Genomic DNA, 24,000 nt, shown 5'->3' with positions numbered 1-24,000 from the left:
TATATGTATCTCCTTTATTGTATGTGTAATACTCATTTATTATACATGCAGTACGTAATACATGTGGCAAGTTCTTCCTTACTTAGTTATTGTATATATATATCCTTTATTGTGTGTGTAATAGATATATATAATAACTAAGGAAGAACTTGCCACATGCCCCAACAATAGCTACTTTCAAAGCACGTTATGAGATACATCTTGGTTTGACTAAATAAGATACTGGATGATTTGTATTAAGAGGTGCGGGACATTACAAGAAGCCCTCTTCTTAATTCCCCACTATATATTCAAAGGTATGGAGCCCAAACGTCATATTTGAACTTCGCGCCAGGAAGCTGAACGATAAAGAGCGGGAAGACGTCAATAGCTTGTTCCGCCATGCCCCAACAGATGGCGGTAGAGGTGCTGTGTTTACTAGTAGGGGGGTTGTCTCAAAGTGGTTTTATTTCCTCGGGAAATACGTTATATTTCAACCGTGCTTTTAGGCTGATTAGTGCCTGCAGTGAATTTGTTTCAGGTTTCAGATAACAGGGAGCTGCTTATTGAGGTTAGTATACAGTACATTGTTCTTTGGTAGTATTTGGGAAGATAAGTGTTTGTTGTCATTGGTTGGGTGCCAGTGCCCCGCTCAGGAACTAGACTTATCATTCATACAAAATCACCTAGGACTCACCTGTCATTCTCAGTAAGAAGACTGGTTAGTTTCCGGAAATGACGTTTTTAGGAAGGTGTTGTTGAACATACTCATTTGAGCAAGGATGTGGAAAGTACGGGAAAGGAGCTTGGGTACCCGAGTGTCAAGACCTTTGATCAACATGGGGGGCGGCTGGCCTGTTGACCTATACTCGCTCGGCCTTCAAGCCTGGCACCCAGCTCCTTACCTGCTCATATGCTGTAGCAGACTGTTGAAATATCATATTATTTCCATGTTCATTTATTCCTTTTATAGTCTTGTACCAAAATGTTTTTCATTTCATGTATTCAATCATATATGATTATCATTATATCCCTAGTAAATGTTGCAATATCATAAAATATTAATATATAGTATCCCTTCCAAGTAAATATTTCGATATATAGTATAGCCTTAATGAAGCAGATGTTATTCATTTGTTATATTTGTGTAGTAATTCTTATGCTGGATAGAATATTTATTAGGTTCACAAAGAGTTATGCATAATTAACTGTTAACTTAAGTTCATTGGTTCTTGATCATTATAAACAATATCTAATCACCAAAAATGTTTTCATGAAATATAAAGTTTTTGTGAGGGTTCAGTATGTCAGGGAAAATATTAATAATTATTTAACAAGAATATATTGACTAGCCTTCATAATATAGATATAATAATTGGGTTAATTTGATTAAACTGCCACATCATTGTAGATTTTGACTTACGGAGTTTTTGTGTCCACAAGATATTAATATTGATGGATTTTAAATTAAGATTGGAAGCATATTCATACTGTTCATCAATGAACATTTATGAGACATTGCTGTGGAAATATTGAATTCCAATTCAGTGTGAATTAAATGGGATATGTTTTGAAAATAAGCACATATTGTGTATGCTGAAAGGAAAATATATGGTCCACAACTGTGGTTTTGTGCCTTGCAGTTAAGTCAAAGCATAAGGTAAAGGTCCTTTCTCATAAGCAGTTTAGAATTAATTCAGTCTTCTCATAATAGCAGTGTTGTTAATTATTATTGTGGTACTTATAGTGTATGGAGCTCTTCATATGTGTTACTGTTGAGAATTGTGTATCAGTCAGTGTCTTTGTTCATATATTACACTTGATAATTTACTTATGTGAGTAAGTACTTTCATGAAAATATTTGAGATAAAACTCCAGAAACTTCATTTTACTATTTAAATGAGCCTTTTATTTAATAACAGTAATACTGTGCAATCAATGTCTGTTGTCCCAGATCTCTCTTGCAGGGGCCCCATAAATATTAAGAATGTATTTATATTCTATTATTGTTGTTGTTATTATTATTATTATATTATTTTTATTATTATTTCATTAATATTTTGTTATTATCATCATTATCATTAACTTTATAAAACCATTATTCCTATTGATTAAAAACATCAATCAAATAACAGGATTTAAGGCTAAGTATTATGACACTGGGCCTAGGTATTACAGCATTAAACCTTGGACTTGTATATATAATAGCCTTAGGATTTATAAAATAAGATAGTTATGATGCTCAGCTTAGCATTTGATGGTAGGCCTAGTATATTTGACATAGCTATGATAGGTAGGTTAGGATAAATCTTTGGAGTTTCTTAAATGTTGTCACCATTTGATTTTGCACAATATATAAATAATAGTTTTACTAAGAAACAAACATGGAAAAATAATTGAGAAAATAGTATACATGGAGGTTTGCCAGAAACATTGATTACCCATTTGAGAGGATATACTTTGATGTAGTATTCTAGCTGTATATACATACATATGGGTAAGCATAACTACATAGAATCAGTCATTAATTATGTCAAAGAAATTGTGATGGTAAAAATGTTCAGAAACTGAATGTGGTATTTAGATATTGATATGTTTGCAAATATTTTAACCAATTGATAAAAAAAGAAAAAATTCTTAAAATGTGTTATACCTAGTATGTATTCTTTATTTGATGTTTTTGTGTTCACGTGTAGCATGGGGAATATGGTGGTATTTGTTGAAAATATGTAAATGCAGGTGCAAAGATAGCAGGAGAAGTATGTGGCAGAAGAATTTGGAAGGTTGCCAGGTATTAATCATGAGAAGGTCAGAAGGGGTTTTCCTGGCGTATGGTGTGTATCACACATTTAAAATAATTTCTTTACTCTAAATTGATGTCCGGGTTCATCTTGATAGGTTCTTTGTTTCATGGCCAGTGATATACCTCACTAAAAGTGATCATACCTTGACTTAAAAAGGTGTGGAATTTAGTAATTGAAATAAATATTGAACATAGTGTAAGGTAGATAGATCACTAGAGCCTGTGTTTATGCACATGATATGCACTTAAGAATGTCATGTATGACTAAGATATATGTATTTGGTACTTCATTCTTGCTCAACTCTCATGCATTTTGGGTGTCTTCATGTTGTCGTAATGTAATTTCAACATTTTTGTAGTAAGCATATATTGCTTCTGCTGGAAGTGCATTATGCTTTTCAGTTGATTTGTATGTCATTTTTTTTTTCTAACCATTCTTGATGCATCTTCTGCATGCTGGTTGTATACCTATCTTTGTCTCCTCCAGTGCATTGATATTTTATAAGTGGATCATGTCTCCTCTTTTCTTTCTTCCTCAGCTGTTAATCTTAGGGATTCCATCCAACCTTTATGTGACAGCAAATTATCCTTCTCTAGATTTGAAGTTCTTTTCATGTCTTTCATTGTGTTAATCTGTGACCTTAGATCTCTATTGCAGGTGTCCAATGACCCTAAGGAATTTGGCCACAGCTATCAGGCTGGTCCATAGGTCACTAAAGGAAGAATCTAGCATTGTATGAAATGAGGTAATATAAGACAGTGTAAGATAGTATACTAAATCTTCAATGTGGTGACTACATCTGGACCCCTTGGTGTTTATGTTCTGTATTGCCATTATTTTATTAGAGTCATGACCTGAAGATAGGCAGGTTAGTGTTAATTGTGTCTTGGGACTATTTTCTTAATTTCGTTTGGGGGAGGTTTCCCTAATTTAACACTGTATTTGTTAGTTTTGAAAGTAGTATTTGTTTTGTGGTGTGTGTATGTATTTCTGTATGTAGGTATTGTTGTGTGCATAGTTTATGTTAGGGAACATGTGCGAGAGGTATACTGGGAGTGCCAATATCTTGTATCCCATGAGTGAAGATTGTGTGATGTCATGTTTGTGTGTGTGTTTGATGCCTCTTACATAGAACTGTGTTAGTCATTTTCATTCCTGTTTTAAGGGAAGGATTTTTGTTTCTGAGTACACATAGCCAGTTGAAGCTGTATTAATGCAGCTTGTAATTGTTTTTAAGGATTTATTTTGTACTAGCTGTAGGTTCCTTTGTAGGAGGAGACAAGGATGTTGAAAGATAGGTTTGCAAGGTTCTTACAATTTTTTTCTTCTTCCTTTCTCTTAATTATATGGTTGGCACAGTTTTGAGCTCATTCAGTTTCTTGTTTGATATCCCTGTGACCTTTCCTGTCTGGGAAGTGAAGATCACTAGTGTTAAATGTGTAGTATAGTATTCTAATTTTTCTTTCAATGGATTCATGGTTGTCAGGGTTGAGTAGTTCTAATAAGGATTTTTAAGGGTCTACTGACATCCCATTTTGTGTTAATCATGACACTCGAACAAAAAAGAGAGCAATCTATTGTTTCTTTCCATAGAGTGGGATAAGAGTACCAATCAGTCAGTTGATCCAATGCCCTTGATCTCTCTTGGCTGAAATTGTGAGTGGCTATTGTTTTTACTGTTTTACTTGAAATTTTATATACTGTATTCATATATGATAGATATGCGCTGAATGGCCTACCGGCTCCGGCACTTGGCCTTCAAGCCAAAAATTCCATAAATCAATCGGTCAATCTCTTGGCTGAAACCCAAGGCCTCCAGGACCTTTAAACACATGGCAGACGAGGTAAGAACCTATTACTGCCGTAGGATCACAGATTTACAGTCAGAGAAACACAAGGCAACATTTAATTCATAGGTTCCCGAAGCTTATCTCTAATTTTGAAATTGTTGCTATTTGTAGTTTATTGCCAACCAGAACTACTATCCTTGAGGACAATATAATGCCAAAAGGGTAGACTCAGAGGTAATAAAGGAGAGGTTTAAGGAGTGTAGTATAAAGGAAGGACAATAGAAGTTGAAAGTGAGCAGCATTCTTCTTTGAAGAGAGAGTATTAATCATAGAATAATATATACAACTTTGGTGCATAGGTTGTCATTAAGTCCCAAAAGTATAGACTGCATAAATTGTACATGGTTTACTCTATAACATTTCTTTTAAGAAATTGCAAAAAGCCATATGTGAACTACAACAAATCAAATTGGACCAAATCATTATTGGAAGTCTGGAGACCTGTCTCAGTCCCAAAGTTTGCCTTGAGCCTGAATTCTTGTGGCCATGGTCTCATCCGCAGCCTTGGAATAATGATTTGGATTCAGTCTTGTGCTCTGTGGCCTCAATGATTTGGGCCAAGGCCACTTAGTTTTTTCCAATTTTATATAACTTTTGTTTTTAAAACTTGTTAATTTTCCAGTGATTTTAGTTTAGGTTTACCTGATAATTTTTAGTGGAGATGTCACATAAAGATGATGTATTGTTTGATAGAAATTGTCAACACTATTCAGTGACTTGTTTATGTCCTTTGGTACCTTATTTGCCACATTGATATATTTTGAAGTTTCACATCATGTATGCATTATTGCACAGTGCAATGTATTTCATACAAATCAGCACATAGTGTTAACTGACACCATAAAAGATTTCTTTGTAGTGGTGCTCACTGCTATCGCCTCTACTAAACAACTCTGGTTTTGCAGTATCACTGTACCTAAAACAGGCATATGAGAATATAAGAATGGAGGAGACAGTAAGAGACTATAAGGCCTACACTAGGCAGCTCCATGTCTGTTACCACTAACATCCCCATCCATATCTTCTCTTAAAACAACCAATAGTTTTAGAGCTCATTACATGGTCACTAAGTCTGTTCCATTTGTTAACCAGAGTTGATAAACCAGTTCTTGTCTATTTCCTTCTTAAACCAAAATTTGTCCAATTTAAACCCATTACTATGACTCCCACCTTGCTGCCTTGATATGATGACCTTGCTTGCACCACTATTATGTCACTCCGCATTCTACACTCTGTCTTTCCAGAGAGTACAAGTTAAGGTTCCTAAGCCTCTTTGTAAAGTAAACATCTAAGTTTATGCACATTTGTAGCATACTTTCATGCTACTTTATGCATTGGTGCCCAACATTTCATGTATACAATTGCTCTTTATTGTTGTCCTTATAGTGTTATATGTAAGTTTACCCAGTTTCATTTTTACAATCAAGCAGTCTAAGATAATGGGCATTTCCTGTTTTTTTAAGGTCACTGCCCCTATATTTCTATCAGTTTATGAGCTCATTATACATTTGATTACAATACAATTGGGTTTTCAGGAATATGACCCAATCATATAGTGAGGGAAGCCTGTGTGCAATGTTAAGGTTAATGCAATACAAATACTTGTTTAAATGGGGATCATGCCATGACTGAAAGTCCCTCGTGATGAAATAAAAATGCTTACAACTGTTTATCAGAATCTGCTCTTTTAAGCACACTTTTTTGGCAGTAAGGAGATTTTTTTCTGGATCTTTATTGTCTGCTGCTGCATAGGGCTTTCTGCAATTAGGAATTCCATTACATTAAGCTCATACTGAATATGAAAATGTGCTAAATTGGAAGCTAACCAATCAGAATAGTGTATTTATGTCTTCACCTATCACCCAAGTGATATAGTTAGGCACTATGCAGTGCACATTGTTCTTAGTTGCATAATTGTATCGTTGTTGTCATGTCAACAACAAGCAAAATCAGCAATGATTGTAACCCATGGGGGATGCTTGGGTTTGTTTATATTGGGATGGAGAGGGGTGGTTGCCAATTAAATGAAGAGGCCTTACTGTGGATGTGCTGTCTTGCTGCATTGCTTCTGACCCAGGCCAATTGGTGAGATGCAGGGATGACCTGTCACACAGTAGGAGCCAAGATGAGAGGGAGAGGGAGGGAGGGTTGGTAATAGAGGTGGAATAGGTGGGAGTCGAATTATGCCTTTTGACTTTGGTTACCTCCCTTGAAAGGTTACCTCCCTTGAAAGAGGGAAAAGACCCTTGGTATATATATGTATTATTTTATTATTTTTTTATATTGTAATTTATTTTATTAATTTTAATGTTATTGTTTATTTATTTTTCTTTTACTTTTTAAAAGAAAAATAGATAAACAATAATAACATTGAAATTAATAAAATAAATTACAGGGCAGTGGACAGGATGCAGGGATGATTTGTCATCCAGGAGGTGCCAAGATAAGAGGGAGGGAGGAGGGTGGAGGAGAGTGGAATATATAGGAAATGGAATGGGTGGGAGTGGTTTCTATGCCTTTTTCTTTTTGGCTACCCCCCTGTGTAGGGGGAAAAGCCTTTGGTATATGTATGTATGTATTTATTTTTCAAATTATTAGAACACTATTGGAAGATTGATAACCTTCCAATGTGTATTTTGTGCATCTAGAATGATGGGATGCGGAACATTTAATTTCATATAGATTTTGTCTTGTAGTTTTCTTCCAAGTGTATCCATAAGAAAGATGAATGATAGATAGAATGTATAGTGTGAACAACTTCATTGATTTTAGAAATCATTTTCATATGAAAAACAAATGAAACCTAACCATATCTAAACAGTATAGTGTGAATAGGCCCCATGAGGGAGGTAGCCTGCCAAGGCATGCACCTGCCCTACCATCTATCTCACACTGATCCAGCACCCATTTGTTTCCTCATTTATCATAGCTCTATGTGAATGAAGGGTCATACCTATCCCCCACTCACTACCTGAGTCTGAAGCAATGCAGCAAGGCACAGCACCTGTAGGGCTTGATAGCTGAAGCTGGTTTACCCTCATTGTTTTACTTACATGGTGACCTTGTCCACTCATGAGAAGATGAGTAGAAATCCTATTGTACCAGATCATTTATCATCCATTCACAACCATTCTCCGCTCTCCTATCTCCTGTCTTCTCCCTTCCCTGCTCAATAAACATTCCTCTTTTACACATGGCTCCCATCACCCTATCCATCCATTCATCTAATTTTTGGTCTTCCCCTCAGTTCACTCCATTCACCTCTGCCTTCCATGCTCTTTTTGCTTGTCTTTCTTCACTCATTCTTTACATGTAGGCAAACCATCCCTGCATTCTTTAATCAGTCCTAGCTACCAGCTCCCTTCTCACTCAGAGGAGGACCATGACAACAGGAGACTTTTTGGTCTTTAACTAGGTTGGATGCAGAAAAAAACAATGATAAATAAATAAACAAATAGAAATTATGATAATATAAATAATAGTAAAATAGATAAAGAAATGCATAGGTATAGTTAAATAATAAACAAACAGGTAAATATTAAATAATAATAAATTGACAGATATATAATAGTAAATGAAAATCAAGAAAATAATAATAAGCTGACAAATTATATCAAATAAATGGCAGGCATAATAGCATCTTGCTTAGGTGTTTATCTAAACAAATCTTAAAGCTTCAAACTGAATTACATTGCACTGCCAATGCAGGAAGTTTATTCCATTCATTAACTACACAGTTGGTGAAGTTGTTTCTACCCACTTCCAAATTGAATTTATTTCCTGACAGTTTGAAGTCATTATTTCTTGTCAGATTCTCATCGAGTGTGAAAATTTTGTCACATTCGATGTTGTCAATTCCCTTTAAAATCTTGAAGACCTTATCAAGTCACCTCTGAGTCCACACTTTTTTAGGGAAAACAGATTCATATGTTTTAGTTAATTTTTGTATTATTTATTTTTGATATTTGGAATCAGTTTTGTGGCTTGCCGTTGTACTTTTTTCAATCTGTCAATATCTTTAATGAGATTCAGTGACCATGCAGAAACAGCATATTCCAAATGTGGATGAACTAATGATTTATATAGCTTGTTAATGAGAGATGGACTTTTGAAATCAAAATCCCTCAATCGGTCCTAGAATCTTATTTGCTTTCTCAGAGACTGAAATACACTGCTTAGATGATTTGAGATCATTACTGATAATTATGCTGAGGTCCTTTTCACAATCCACTTTTGTTAACAAATTCCCAAATAACTTGTAATCGTACTTCCTATTATTTTTGCCTATGTGCATAACCTTGCATTTACTTGTGTTAAATTTCATTAGCCACTTTTCAGACTATTGCTGCAGTTTATCTAAATCTTCATGAATATCTAATAGGTTTAAGTGATTATTTGCCATTCTGTACAGTTTTGTATCATCATTAAATTTGGAGACAATAGATTTTGGTCCGTGGTCTAGATAATAAATTTTAGTCCGTGGTCTAGACAATAGATTTTAGTCTTGCTATTTATTTCATCTCATTTCTCATCATATTTATCCTTGTAGCTCCCACCATACTTCTCAAATACTTTATCTCAAATACGCTTATATATGGATTTTTTCAGCCTCCCTTATATTCCAAGTCACTACCCCCATACATTGTCATAGGCTTAGCCTCTTCATAGTCTTCACTTTTTATCTATTTCCATGTACCTATTTCTTACAACAGTTTTTATTACCACAAGACAATCTTTCTTCACTCAACATTTTACATGTTACATGTGGATCACCTCCCACAATACCTTCCTGTCATCCTTGCCATAAGCCTTCTCCAGATCCGTAAAAAAACACCCTCATCTTTTGCCAAAAACTTCACATGCACATGCTTTACTTCAAAAATTTGACCCATACATTCTCTACCTTTCCCAAACCCACTATTCCTCTTCAGTTACTCCCTCAATTTCCTTTCTAATCCTCTCAATTAACACCTTCCCATATGCCTTTCCAGCTATATAATTAGTAGTGACATTTATACATGTTTTTACACTATTAAACATTTACATTTCTCCAGTTTATTATTATTTTATTTTTATTTTATTTATTCGTTTATTTATTTTATTTATTTATTATTTTTTATTTATTTATTTTATTTTGTTTTATTTTCATTTATTTATTTTATTCACAACAATTTCCTCAGTTTTTTTATTTAAAACTTGAGTATACTAGATTTTCTTGTTGCTTTGCATGGCTACTGACAAGTTCCCATATTTTTACTCAATTTCTTCCTAAGTAGATATGCATTCATATATTTCTTCCTCAGGAGCTAGTTGTTGATATTTTAGTTTCAGCAATAGTTAGCCCAAGAGATTCCAAAGCTGGTCAGGATTATCCCCATCATAATTGTTCTGGAGAAAAAGAATACTATATTTGGAAAAGAGGAACATAATGTGGGGCATACAATGTGAAAGGAAGGAATTACATTATTTAGATTCAATTTGTGCTTGTGTTGATTATGGCATAAAGGGAGAATGCTAGTTATGTCATGTAAACATGTTTATAATTTTCCTTCTTTATCACGTGTAAGGTACTGAACACCTTGCCCTACACTGCCCCACCCTAATCATACTCTGCCAATAACACTTCTTTCCAAGTGATTTGTGGACCAATTTGGTGGCTTCTGACAGTTGCCTAGGAGCTGTGGGTCTCCTGCAAGAAAGATCTGGGGCAACAAATTGATTGATTTAATTTTTCATGTTTTTCTGTAATGCAAAATATGAGAATATAATAATGGTCCAGTTTAGCTTCATGAACTCTCCTCAGAGAGGACGAGGATGGTGACTCCATATGGAAAACTTTCCAGAGTAGGGAATTTAATGTTGTATGCATCAGTCAGCCTTGAATCACCACGTCTGATTTATTGCCCAAGTAGCAATTTGAATTTGTTAGACAGCAAGCATCCCGCTATGCTGTGAATTTTCATTTTTTGTACGTGGTTATTCAGTGTTAACTAGTTCAAAGGAATGCACCTCCTGATGGGGTTAAGGTGTTGGCGCGATTTGAAAACAAGCAGTGGGGAAATGATTATCCGACATGTCGTACATGACCATAAGCAAGTACTTATTGTTAGTTCCTTGTTTATTTTTGTTCATCTTCCACAGGAGCTCATTATACAGTATCTTGCATGTTTTCATTAGGTTTAAGTTTGTGCAGGTCACTTGACTACTTATCCCTGTAACATGTTTGTTGTTGTAAAAACTTCAGGAATTTGAGATATGCATAGTAATCATTCTGCAGTTGGGTCAAATTAATTGTGATGTTCCCTCTCTTTATCTCACTTTTTTTTTGTAATGATTTGCTTGTTAGAAAATTTGATTTACTGTGAAGTGTATTCTTACTGTTGTTCTTGTACTGGTTTCCTTTGAAAATAATTTTACCTATACTTGCAAGTTACATGGTATTATGATTAGATCTAGTTTTTCCTCACATTAAACTCCTATCCTGATTCTTGTCTTGTCTTATAATTTTTCTCTTGAAACTCCATATATTTTATGATTTATTTTATATTAGTAATTTTTACTGTGTCTTGGATACTATGTATAGTCCTTTGTTTTTCTTGCCTTCCGTTTTTTTCTGCATTATGTATTATTTCATATGCTGTTCTACATTTTGGTGTCAGTGGTATTCAGTATGTCTTCTTCTTCTTCTTCTTCTTCTTCTTCTTCTTCTTCTTCTTCTTCTTCTTCTTCTTCTTCTTCTTCTTCTTCTTCTTCTTCTTCTTCTTCTTCTTCTTCTTCTTCTTCTTCTTCTTCTTCTTCTTCTTCTTCTTCTTCTTCTTCTTCTTCTTCTTCTTCTTCTTCTTCTTCTTCTTCTTCTTCTTCTTCTTCTTCTTCTTCTTCTTCTTCTTCTTCTTCTTCTTCTTCTTCTTCTTCTTCTTCTTCTTCTTCTTCTTCTTCTTCTTCTTCTTCTTCTTCTTCTTCTTCTTCTTCTTCTTCTTCTTCTTCTTCTTCTTCTTCTTCTAAGAATTCTCTAAAATCAATGATGTGCCTCTCCTCATGTGTATCCTGCAAGATGGATATTGAAGAGTATCATCTTTTTGTTGCTCATCTTCAAAGCTTATTAACACTGTCATCTCCATCTAAGGTCCCTCAGGATATGGCACCAGGTCTCTGGACTGGGTCTGTCTCTAAATCAACTCTGATTATTTCCCCTTCCCCCTCCAAATTTTTCATCCAAGGTGAGCTGACAATTAGCAGCTCCTCCCCTCCTCTTCCTACTACATGAAAATAGGTCTATGTCAATACACGTACATGTTCATCATTTCTCCACAGAGAAAGATTTAGGGTTGGGCATGGGGGCTGTTGCTGGTTAGTGTAATTCACTATGGTCTTGGATCATGTGTTGGACTCGTGATTGATAGCTACTACCCTCCCAGATGAGACCTCGTGTATGACTGATCAATGGGTAATGATGTGACCTGACACACACACAAACTCCCCACCCACGAGAGTTGGAGTAACGGCTCGCAGCGCAGTGATACTGAAATTATATCAGCCCTGGGTGGGATTCGAACTCAGACTGCTGGGTTAGCAGTTGTGAACGATACCATTGCGCTGTCGAGCATTCATTTTCACTTTAGTATTAAGGCAACACTTTGCATATTTATTGTATGTGTTCTTTGTACATGTTCAGGTTCTGAAAATTATTTTGAAACTAAATGGTATTTTTTCATAGTTGTGTTAATAGTATTTTTCTTTGTCCATACCAGAAATAGATATCTTGCTGCAGACAGCTGGCAGGCAAGAATTGTGATTGACAGTCTCACAGTGCCATCGCATCAAGCCACAGGTCTGATTGTGCCCCACAGCCAAGGTAAACACTGCACAAACCTCAGTTTAGAATATGTATTAATGCAGAATGATGTTGGCATCTGTGTACATGGTAGTACACACATGATTATACGGTAAATGTCCATGTGATGTTCAGTTCAAGAGAGTACAAATTTGCACAAAAGTGGGACAGCAAAGTTGCATGTACTTTCAAGATCCTGAAAGGATAATTATTGGAAATATTGTCCAAAAGTGCCTTGTTGAATGATATGCTTCCTAGTAGTTTTGATGAGTGGATTTATGGAGCTTGTTGAAGGTTGTAGATATGCTGTCCAACCCTGAGATTTGAACAAAAAACATTTTTTTACTACCATATATGATCATAAATGTACTAAAGGGCTGTAGTGGAATTGGGTGACAGATGTGGAAAGTGTATAGATCAGTAAAGATGGAATCCTGAAAAATATACTTAGATTTTTGAAAGGTATTTGTATGTATGTATATTTTATTTATGAATATATATATATATATATATATATATATATATATATATGTATATATATATATAGATAATATATATATATATATATATATATGTATATGTATGATACACACAGACACAGACTAAAGTGTATGTAAGTGCATGTTAATATAGTCATGAACAGAAACCCTCTATGGTAAAATATGTTTTCATACAATGGTTAAGTTAATATACAGTAATAAAATGCAATTTGGTGGCTAGTATATATACTTCATAGTAATACTGTTGAGGCATACGGGATGTGTATACCTCACAATGCTATTTGTCTATTTATATAAACAGAAGGTAGTCAAGTCAAAGGCACAAGCTCACTTCCACCCATTCCATTCCCATCCACCACCCAAGTTGGAAGTAATACAGAGTTATTGTACTGTTGAGAAATGTGGATATGTCGAGGTTGCCATGTACTACCAGCAACTTAAGCGTCACTTCAAAGTACACCTTATCAGTGTCATTGAAGTTGCTCTCTCATGGCTTTCCAACCCTTCCTTGTGATTTTCAACATCAGAGGAGCTATAGACCAGTATTGCATTTCACTGATAACATCTAGGCAGTTTATAACCGAACCGATTACATTGGTTTCAGACTACATTTGCATCCAAAGCTATTCCAGCATGCTCCAAAACGGAAAATGCACTTCTTGCCCTACACACATCCTTACCACGCCGAATTAAGTCTGTCATGAGGTATTCAGGCTGCATCGTCCTGCCGAAGGAAAGATTAGTCCTGCATTTAACCATTAAAGGCTGAACTGAGATTAACCTTACCTAGTACACTAAATCGATAATGACGTCGCAATATTTCTTTTCTTTATTACATTTATAAAGATGATGCAGGAGCAAAACACTTCAGCGCAGAAGGAGCAAAGAGAAGAAGAGGAGGAGGAGGAGGCAGGGGAATAAATGGAGGAAGGGTAGGGTGGAAGGGAGGAAAGAGGGATTGCAGAGAAGGAATTGGGCGATTTTTGGGGGGATAAGAGGAAGAGGTGGGAGGTCGCGACTCGTAGGGCGGTCGGGGCCCGAAAGCGAAGATAAAGATGGTGTGTGGGGTCTACTGCTGGGGAAGGAAGCAGATCTCGTCCTGATAGTTGAGGGTGGGAGAGAGGTCGGAGAAAGAGAAGAGAAGGGGGAGGAGAAAGGGCAGGGAGGAGGGGAAGGAGGAGGAGGACGAGGGGATACATGAAGGAGGAGGAGTTAAGAGGGCAAAAAGTGGAAGAGGAGAAAAATAGGAGTGGGATCCAAGTAGAGTTCGAGAGTTAAGGGAGGAAGAGGGAAAGAAGGAAGTGGTATACGAGGAGGAGGAGGAGAATTTTTGCATTTCGTCGCCGATAATGTACCAGCGCTCCTAACTTCGGTTGCATTATCGCGCCAAGATTGAAAAAAAAATCGTAATGTGACCATAAGATAAGGTGGTGGTAGTGGTTTAGCTAGTAGAGTGTGGGGCGATTCACCATGGACTTGGATTGCGTGCCGGACTCGTGATACCCTTGTGGATGAAATCTTCTTAGCTCTTGTGGTCCTGTCTTTGGGAAATGCTGTGACCTAACACAGACACACACACACACACACACACACACACACACACACACACACACACACACACACACACACACACACACTCACTCACACTCACGCACACTCACTCACTCACACTCACGCACCGAAGGCAAGGAGCTGTGTGTGTATGTGTGTGTGATTCACCATGGTCTTGGATCACGTGTTGGACTCGTGATCGACAGCTATTTCCCTCCCGGAAGAGAGCTCAGAGCTTATACATGACCGATCTATGGGTAATGCTGTGACCTTACACGCGCACACACACACAGCTCCCCGCCCTCAAGAGTTGGAGTAACGACTCGCAGCGCAGCGATACTGAAATTATTTCAGCTTGGGGGGGATTCGAATCCGGACCGCCGTAATGGCGGTCCGGGAACTCGAACACTGAGCCACCGAGTCGTGTGTGTGTGTGTGTGTGTGTGTGTGTGTGTGTGTGTGTGTGTGCGCGCGCGCGCGCGCAAAACAGACACTTGGTGCAGCATAGATACCTACACATAGGAGAACCTCTCAGTGGATCGCACAGTCTGGCGAAGAACCATCAGGGAAGGCACTAACGGTGGTATTCTTTAACAAAATCTTTCCCTTCCAAGGATTTATATTAGGAAAGAATTATTTTTAAGAATACCACCGTAAAACCCTCGAAGATGAGTGTGCCAGGAAGGCGCAACAGAGACGTCAAGCTCAACGTCGTTGGCGTCAGCAATAGGACGCGAGACCCGAAGTTGTACAAAACATCTTCCGATGCGACATCTGCGGTCGGATTTGCTTGTCCATAATTGGCCTGCATAGTCACCGCAGAACTCGTCAACAATAATCACCCATCATCATGTCATCAGTAGCGAACGAGTCATCGTTGACAATGACGGACTTTCAAAGGTGTGGAAGGTCACATCATTACACACAGGTCTTGGTATATATGAGCACTGAACTATCATCCGGGAACGTAATAGCTGTCGATCACGAGTCCAACACGTGATTCTACATACACACATACACACACACACACACACACACACACACACACACACACACACACGCACAACTCTGTCCAAAGGAAAAGGTGATTGCTTGCTGTGTTTTCATTGTGTGTATGAGAGAGAGAGAGACCGATCTCAGGACCGCGGAGTTAGTAGTCCAAAAGTGAAAAGCGAGAGGAGCTTGTGAGGTGGGTTGTGTTCAGGGCACTTTTCCCAGCCTCTTCCCCATGTGGGGGCTGAGCAGAGTGGAACCTGAATAGGGCTGCTCAGGCGTACGATTCTGTCGAGTCGCCTCGATTCCAGCACGGAGCAATTTTTTATTCCATATCGTTTCGTTAATGGTTTGTGGGTCGAAGCTTTGAGAGAGAGGGGGGGCGGCAGAACTCGGGTGTAGTTGTAAACTGCGCATTGCAGGGTAATATGTATCATAAGTAACTCAGAGTGCATTACGAATTCAAGGCTGCAAACCCTATCCAGCAAACACAAGTTTTGGTACCATTGAGCGGGCAATTTTTAGTGGCCATTGTAGGTAGTTGTAACTTTCTGTAAAAAGTATATAAAAATTAAAAAGTAAATAATAAAACAATGATATATAGAAATAATGATAATAGTAATAATAATGATAATGATTATATATTGATATATATGATAAATTAAAAAAGAAAATTAGATAAAAACAATGCAGACCTAACTGGCACCAAGGGTGAAGATAATGCACGTTGACAGCCAGTGATGTCCCCACCACCACCACCGCTACCACCGCCTTTGAATGAAAATAATTTCCTCCTCTCCCTTCTCATGATCATCCTCTTCCTCCTCTTCCTCCTCCTCTCTTCTTCTCCTACTTCACCTCCCCCTTGTCCTCCTCCTCTCCTCCTCCTCTTCCTCTCCTCCTCCTCTCCTCCTCCTCCTCCTCCTCCTCCTCCTCTCCCTTCTCTCCCTTCTCCCACTCATCTTCCACCTCCTTTCCCTTCTCTTCCTCCTGTCCGTCCTCTTCTTCTTCCGCTTCCTCCTCCTCATCTTCCACCACCACCACCTCAACTCCACTGTTGTTGCCATTCATGCAACCGCTTGTATTGTGTCTGCGTTCGATCCATCACGCTTTTTAGCATCTCGTTGCGTGCTGGTTGAACAAAGTTAATCCCGTTAGGATAAAGCCTTTCCCATCAGTTGAACAAAGTCGCTTAATGTTAGTCAGAGCAACGTCTTCCATGTGTCCTCAACGGAACGGAAAGTTTAGGAGACGGAAGTGGGAATCCCGCCATGGCTCCGTGGTAGCGCGCGCGTCTGGTAACCGCGTGAGTATTTCGGGCGTCTGTTTGAATCCTGGCCACGGCGCAGAGGATAGGAAGGGCATCCACTCTGAGTAATGGCCCCTAACCGTCGCTCAGCTTCCTCCGGGTATCGTTATTGCAGTGGACACACCGTCTCTACTGCTTTCGTGTATTATGAACTGTTCCGGACCACCAGCAAGGTTGGTCCGGACGGATACATACGGCCCCGCAAACCACGGAATTAAAGAGACGGAAGTGGAAGGACCTCAGCGGTTGTTCTAAAACTATGTTCCTGAGGATGTTGTCGTTGTGGGCTGTAGATGACCAGATTTTCTATCCGTTTAGGCAGTCACGCACCGGTGTTCCTTGGGTCGAGGGTTACCTGTGACACTCGAGGGACGGGGGGGGGGGAGCGCTTCGTGAGCCACCTCTGCCGGCCGGTGGAGTGTTAGCACCTACCTCTCCCCCTCCCCTCCCCCTCTCCCCCTCCACCACTTGGTCACGTGACGTTTTGATCCACCTCAGGGACGGGCGGATATTCATTCTGCCCATGAGGATCTTCTGCCCTCCACTTTCCCCCACTTTGAACTTAAAATAACAACAGGGGAGGAAAGAGGAGGAGGAGTTGGAGGGGGAGGAGTGAGCTGCGTAAGGGTCTGGGGGTAAGGGAGGAGAGTGGAGGAAGGTGGAGGTAATGTTTAAAAGGAAAGAGGAATATGTGGAGGAAAGTTGAGGGAGTGAAGAGGAGGGAGGGGGAAGGTCAGTCAAGGTACGTTGGTAGGGATTTCAAAGGAGAGGAGGAGGAGGAGGAAGAGGAAGGAGAAGACAAGGACGAGAGGAAGAAAGGCGAAAAGAAGGTTGAGGGAGGGGGAAGATCAATCAAGGTAGGTAATGATTTAAAATGGGACGAGGAGGAGGAGGAAGAAGACGACGACGAGGACGACAGGATTAAAGAAGGGGAGGAGGAGGGAGTGTAGGGAGGGTGGAAGTGCGTGGTGGTCCCCCAAGTAATATTTGGCAGCTCTCCAGGCGAGGAAACCAGGCTAGACCTGACAACTTCGCGTTTCCTCCTCCCCCCCCGCCCCCCGTCTCCCCCCATATCTCCCCCCCCCTCCCTCGTTTCATCTCCCTGTTCCCCTTTCCATTTGCCGCTCCCTCCCTTTCTTGCTTAACCTCCCTTGCCCTCTCGGATTTCCATGTACCCTGTGCCTCTATTTCCTCTCTTCTTTCTCTGGTATGCCAACAGTAGGTTAACGAATGGAATAGACTTAGTAACCACGTAGTTAGCGCTGAATCAATTTATAGAGAAGATAAGATAACTTTATGGGTAGGGATGACAGGTGGTTAGTCCCTCCTTCCTTCCTTCCTTCTTTACTGTGTTCTTTCTCTGTTTTCCTTCTTCCCTTGACCTTTCTTATTTTTTTCACTCTGTGTACCTTTAGCGCCCTTCACTCGTTGCTTTGACCCCTCGTAATCGTTCTTACCTCTCCTCCTCCTCCTCCTCCTCCTCCTCCTCCTCTTCCTCCTCCTCTTCTTTTCACTTACCCTCCTTCCGTTCTTCCATTTTCTCTCCCTTTTTATCCCCGTTCTTCCCATCTCATCTCCACCCTCTCCTGCCCCAGTCCCATAGTTCTTTCTCCTCATGTTTTACATTTTCTTTTATCTGTCTTTTTGTACTTCTCTCTCTCAATTACATTTCGTCTCCTCACTGTCTCTTCTCACATTTTACTCCCATCCACTCTCCCCCCAAGTCTCTCCTCCTGCATTCTTTCCAATCATATATATACATATATATATATATATATATATATATATATATATATATATATATATATATATATATATATATATATATATATATATATATATATATATATATATATATATATATATATATATATATATATATTCTATTTTTTTCTCTCTCCTCATTTTACATTCTTCTCCAGTTCCCCCACCCTTTTCTCCCTCCTCTTTCCTTCTCATCCTCTCGATCTCTTTTCTTCCCTTCCTCCCTCCTCCTTCTCTTATCTTCCTCTCATTATCTTCCCCCTCCTCCTCCTCCTCCTCCTCCTCCTCCTCCATGTCGTCCTCCACCAGCACCTCTTCCGCCAGTTTATCATCTTTCCGTTTCTCTTCCTTTCTCCTCTCCACTGTTCTTTCCTACTTCTCCTTCCCCTCTCTCCCCTTCCCTTCCTCCCCTTTACTCCATTTCCTCCCCTCTTCGCTGTCACCTCACCTCACTTTACTCCCCTCAACCCGTTTCTCCCCTTCCTCCCCACCTACACAGGCCTCCACATCTTCTTGATCTGCTCCCATCTCGTTCCATCGCTTCTGAAGGATTTTCTTCCCTCCTTCACCCATCCCCCTTCGGCAATGCCACACTCCCCCTCCTCCCCCACCTCCCCCTCCTCCCCCACCTCCCGCATCCACCCTGGTACTCTGCCGCAGCTGTTTGACACCCAGACTACGGCCCCACAACCCTTGTCCTCGTCATGGTCAGCACTCTGAGGCACCATAACTACCCGTACCTGGCACTCCTTGATGCCACCCAAAGAGCCAAGAACCTTCAGCCTAGGGGGACCGTTTTTTAATTGACTAGATCCGTGTGGCGTTGAACAGGGGGCGTTCAACGGGTGAACAATGATGGTTGACGTCACAGGGGAGAAAATTGGAGATAATTTGGCACCAGCGGCCTACCCACGCCTATCACACCCATTTCTGCGCACACCCCATTGTTACATGGGGAATTTGTGTCAATGATAACCGTGTACGGGGCTTTTTCATTATGTACCATAGAATCCCCTCACCCCTCACAAATATATATATATATATATATATATATATATATATATATGTATATATATAATATATGTATATATATATGTGTGTGTGTGTTTGTGTGTGTATGTATATATATATATGTGTGTGTATGCATGCATGTGTATATGTACGTATGACCATGTACATATACATATTTAAATTAGACTGCTATCGCAGCTCCATTCATTGCTGTGGTTTGGGCATCAGGGATGTCCCCCTCCCACAGTTACCAGATGCTGCTCGGAACCGGCCACCTTTTTTCCGTGTGTCTAATCCCGTCAGCCTGGGCCGTCCCTCTGCTGAATAAAATCGTCTGACACCAATTGAGACTGCGTTGGCTCGAACATCTCTTATGGGCAAAAGGTTCGAGATTCGTCTTCATTTTTTTTTTTAGCCCCCTTTTTTCATTCCGTTTTAGCCTCTTAATCACAATATTTTCTTTATTGTTCACTTTTATACTTCTCTTTTTATTTTTCATTTCCCCATTTTTTTCTTATATCCCTGTGTATGTTTTAGGTATATGTGGGCTGGGAGTTGCTTCATACTTAGCGTCTGTATTCTTCTCATGTACTTATCTTGTTCCGTCTGTTGATAACTACAATAACTACTACCACTACTAATAATATATCTATTTAGCGTCGCAAACCCCCCCCCACCACCACCACACCCTATCAGGAGTCTTTCACGGTACCCCTTATAGAGGACTTTGTAGCGTGTAATTTAATGAACCATGCCCATGGTCCAACTCGCCGGCGGCAGGATTCGAACCGCCGTCACCTCGACCTCCGTCGCAAGTAGAGACAATCGGTCAGCGAACATCCCATGATAGTGATAATGATGATAAATATAGTAATAATAAATAATAATGTTGATAATATTGATAATAATTATATTATTAATAATAACAATAATAATTATTATAATATATTAATGATAATGACTTCGTGAAAAATAGATTCCAGGAGGACACCAGAAAACTGGGATAGTAAAAGTTAAAAATTATCAGAATTCTTCTTTTGAGTGGGGGGGCGAGTCTCCAGTCGTAAAAAGAATGCTGCGTTAATCTGGTCCGTAAGGGTGTCAACGAAAATCTTCAAATGAACTGGCTACATTCAGTTAATGTCTCCCCCCAAGGGATAAAAGCATTCCGTGTTTGATTAATGTCTTGACATTTAGGCGAAAGATTGATTGGCTAGAATTCCGGGCCTTGTGTGGGAATCCAGCGATGGCTCCAGTGCACAGTGGATGGATAGATGGATGAATGGATGATCAGGTGTACTGTGCCCCCGCCCCAATCGCCTCCTCCTCCTCCTCCTCCTCCTCCTCCTCCTCCTCCTCCTCCTCCTCCTCCTCCTCCTCCTCCTCCTGCCCCGCCCCGCCCCGCCTTTCCACCAAAAGGGTAGGAGAGAGGCCGTTTGTATGATTCACCATAAAGATGTATCAGATGTCTGTTAATGCGGATGTGTGGATACGGATGTCTGATAACCATATCCTCGCGGATGCGGATTATTTTTCGATTTTTGAATAATGTGTGGTTATTATATTTAATTGTGAAATACGACTTTCAGCCACATAAGCCCAGCTTTTGCGTTACCAGAACGCTGGACGTGGACCCAAGTCGTCGTACATCCCCCACCAACCGTTATGTCCTTTGTAAAGTGACAAAATTACATGAAATGTTAATAAGTACAATCTTCAATTAATGCTTGTATAGGTTCAAAGGACCACACTACATACTACACAGTACACATCTGTTCAGCATTTGAATTTTAACAAAGGCTTTTTTTTTTCCAAAGCAAGTTTCTCTAGTTTATTTACAAGAAGACGCGTACGTTTTTCAACAAAACTAGTCGAGCCCCACTGAACAATTGCTTATTTAGGACACAACTTGGGAAAAACACAGATATGTGCGTGCAACTTTCAATACATATGGGTAGTCTTTCTGATCTAACTCCACCATTTCTGCAGTCGATCCTGGATCTTCTTAAACTCATCTTGAGCCATTCTTGAATGATGAAAATGAGATCAAATGGAACGACACTTGTGAATTAATTACTTTAACAACTTTATCATTATTTTGTTGCTGAAAGAGCTTCCACACCAATGGTTAAGCTGGTATGACGGGAGGGAAGTGGGTCAGCATTTACCATTTATATGTACGAAAAAGCCTATAGATATTTTTGTGTATCATAAATTTGTTTAGTTTCTGTCGTCGACCCTGACGATATAGAGATGTTAGCAGCAGATCGGAGAATCTGGAGGCATCTTGAAGCGGCCACGAGCCTTATTGGGCCTGTAACGCCAGAGGAACGAGTTTATGATTGTAAACATCTTTTCTATGTATTATTCTCCTCACCAGTATTAAAATTATGCACTAATGAAATGTCAAAGAAACAATGAGAACCGTGTAAAATTAATTGAGAATTGAAACCATATTTCTGTGATTTTTATCATTACGAGTGGAATATAGATTATGAAGTTATGAACATTAAATACTGACCTCGTAGTTACGAACTTTCTCGATCAGTTTGATTGTCAGTGGACTGCAGTCACGGTATGCACTCTCTTCATGCTGGGTGGGAGTGTACTCTCAGATGTTAAGTCCAGTAACTCCAGTTGTATACACTGATAAGGATTAGGGAAGAGACAAAGGGTTGACATTTATATTTGTGAGCACAATTACTTTACCTATGCTGTAAAAAAAAAACCACACTATCTCATTCATATATACATATGATAAAGTGTAAGCTTTTGAGATTGTGTATGGCACACCACCGTATGATTATCTATGTATCAAAACTCTCAATATTAACTTCAGCAGTGCAGCTATGTCAAAACAAAAATGTCTTACGTTTACAGTAGATACAGTTTTATTGGAGTTGTTTGAAGGATATTACAAGCTCATACATCTTTTAACACAGAGATTATAATTGTTATTTCGAACTATGTTTTCTTGTCATTATGTCCACTTCATGTATATTGATTCTTTGCCAAATGAAATTATTATTATTATTATTATTATTATTATTATTATTATTATTATTAGAGAGAGAGGTCAGAAGGTTTCTGGCTTGTCAGCATCCCATGATTAACGTGGAGATAAAATTGTGTGGATGGGATAGCTGTGATCACAACCGTTGTGTTATATTATTTTTTCACATTAATCGATTAATGTTATGCAAAGATATTATTTTTCATTGTTTTATTTTTAATTCTAGTATTGTAATGGTGAATGCTAATAATCTATATAGGCTATATTATCTTTCAGAATTTCAGAATACCAAATTTCTAATAGTCGGTAATTATATATCTGTATCTTTGTATGAATTTTGAACATTATGCTGAGTAATACCCTCATATCCTCATGTTCAAACCGCGAATGCGAACGATGCATCACCAAAGCGGATGAGGATGCGGATGTTGCTTACATTAGCAATGCGGATGCGGATATCCGATGCGTCTCTTAATTCGCCATGGCCCTGGACCACATGCTGGACTCGTGATCGACAAGCTCTTACCCTCTCGTTAACCTACAAGGGATAAGTAATGGTTTCGTTAATAGGTTGCGAAGGGGTGTCGGGGGAAATTAATAAAATCGCCTGGCGGCAGCCAGAATTATAGGAAGAATTATCGCCCAGTAAAGGGAGAGCTGCCATGGGGATGAATGGGTTTAGATTGGGTAAAGTTGGGTATAGTGTATAGATGATGCTGTGATGCATGAGGGGGAGTGGGTGGGGGATGGGGGTGAGGAAGTATGTATGAGAAAAAAAAATTGACGCAGCCCGAAGGGATCTCTCCCCGTCTTCTCCTTTTCTGCATGGGGGGGGGGGCGGAGAGGGGGTTTCGCCGAATTTATGAAGCGGCCTTGCTGTTGATGTGTTAGTCTTGCGACACTGTTTCTGACCCAGGGCAGTGGACAGGATGCAGGGATGACCCGTCATCCGGGAGGTGCCAAGATAAGAAGGAGGGTGGAGGGGAGTGGAATGTACAGGAAATGGAATGGGTGGGAGTGGTTTCTATGCCTTTTTCTTTTTGGCTACCCCCCGGGTAGGGGGAAAAAGTATTTGGTATATGTATGTAAGAAGGAAGTAGGCAAGAACTGGTTTACTAACAGTGGTTTAACGAATGGAATAGACTTAGTAACCATGTAGTGAGCACTGAAACCATTAGTTATTTTAAGAGATGAGTGGGGATAATATGTGCTAATGGACATGTAACTACCTAGTGTAGGCCATATGGTCCCTTGCACTCGACATCATTCTCATGTTTTTATGAATAAATTTGCCGGCCAGACTAATGCAGTACAAGTCATTAGTCGTGGAAATATTAATTTAACATTCATGAGCCCTTTTTTGTGTGTGTGTGTTTGTGAAAGTTAATGTTTGAA

The 24,000-nt window shown here is 39.3% G+C and overlaps 1 protein-coding gene across 1 annotated transcript in view; it reads left to right on the top strand.

Moving 5' to 3' along the window:
• The first annotated feature begins 226 nt into the window (after positions 1-226).
• Positions 227-24,000, top strand: part of LOC143036100 (uncharacterized) — a 600,714-nt gene continuing 576,940 nt past the window's right edge. The window contains exons 1-3 of the mRNA XM_076203356.1: positions 227-243; positions 521-688; positions 12,382-12,485. Coding sequence (XP_076059471.1) covers positions 227-243; positions 521-688; positions 12,382-12,485 — 289 coding nt within the window. The remainder of the gene's footprint in view (positions 244-520; positions 689-12,381; positions 12,486-24,000) is intronic.

Source organism: Oratosquilla oratoria, chromosome 20 (assembly GCF_046742065.1).
Source record: "Oratosquilla oratoria isolate Oo_2021 chromosome 20, ASM4674206v1, whole genome shotgun sequence".
Taxonomy (NCBI): Eukaryota; Metazoa; Arthropoda; class Malacostraca; order Stomatopoda; family Squillidae; genus Oratosquilla; species Oratosquilla oratoria.
Note: the sequence above shows the minus strand (reverse complement) of the source record. Positions and strands in the feature narration are given on the sequence as shown.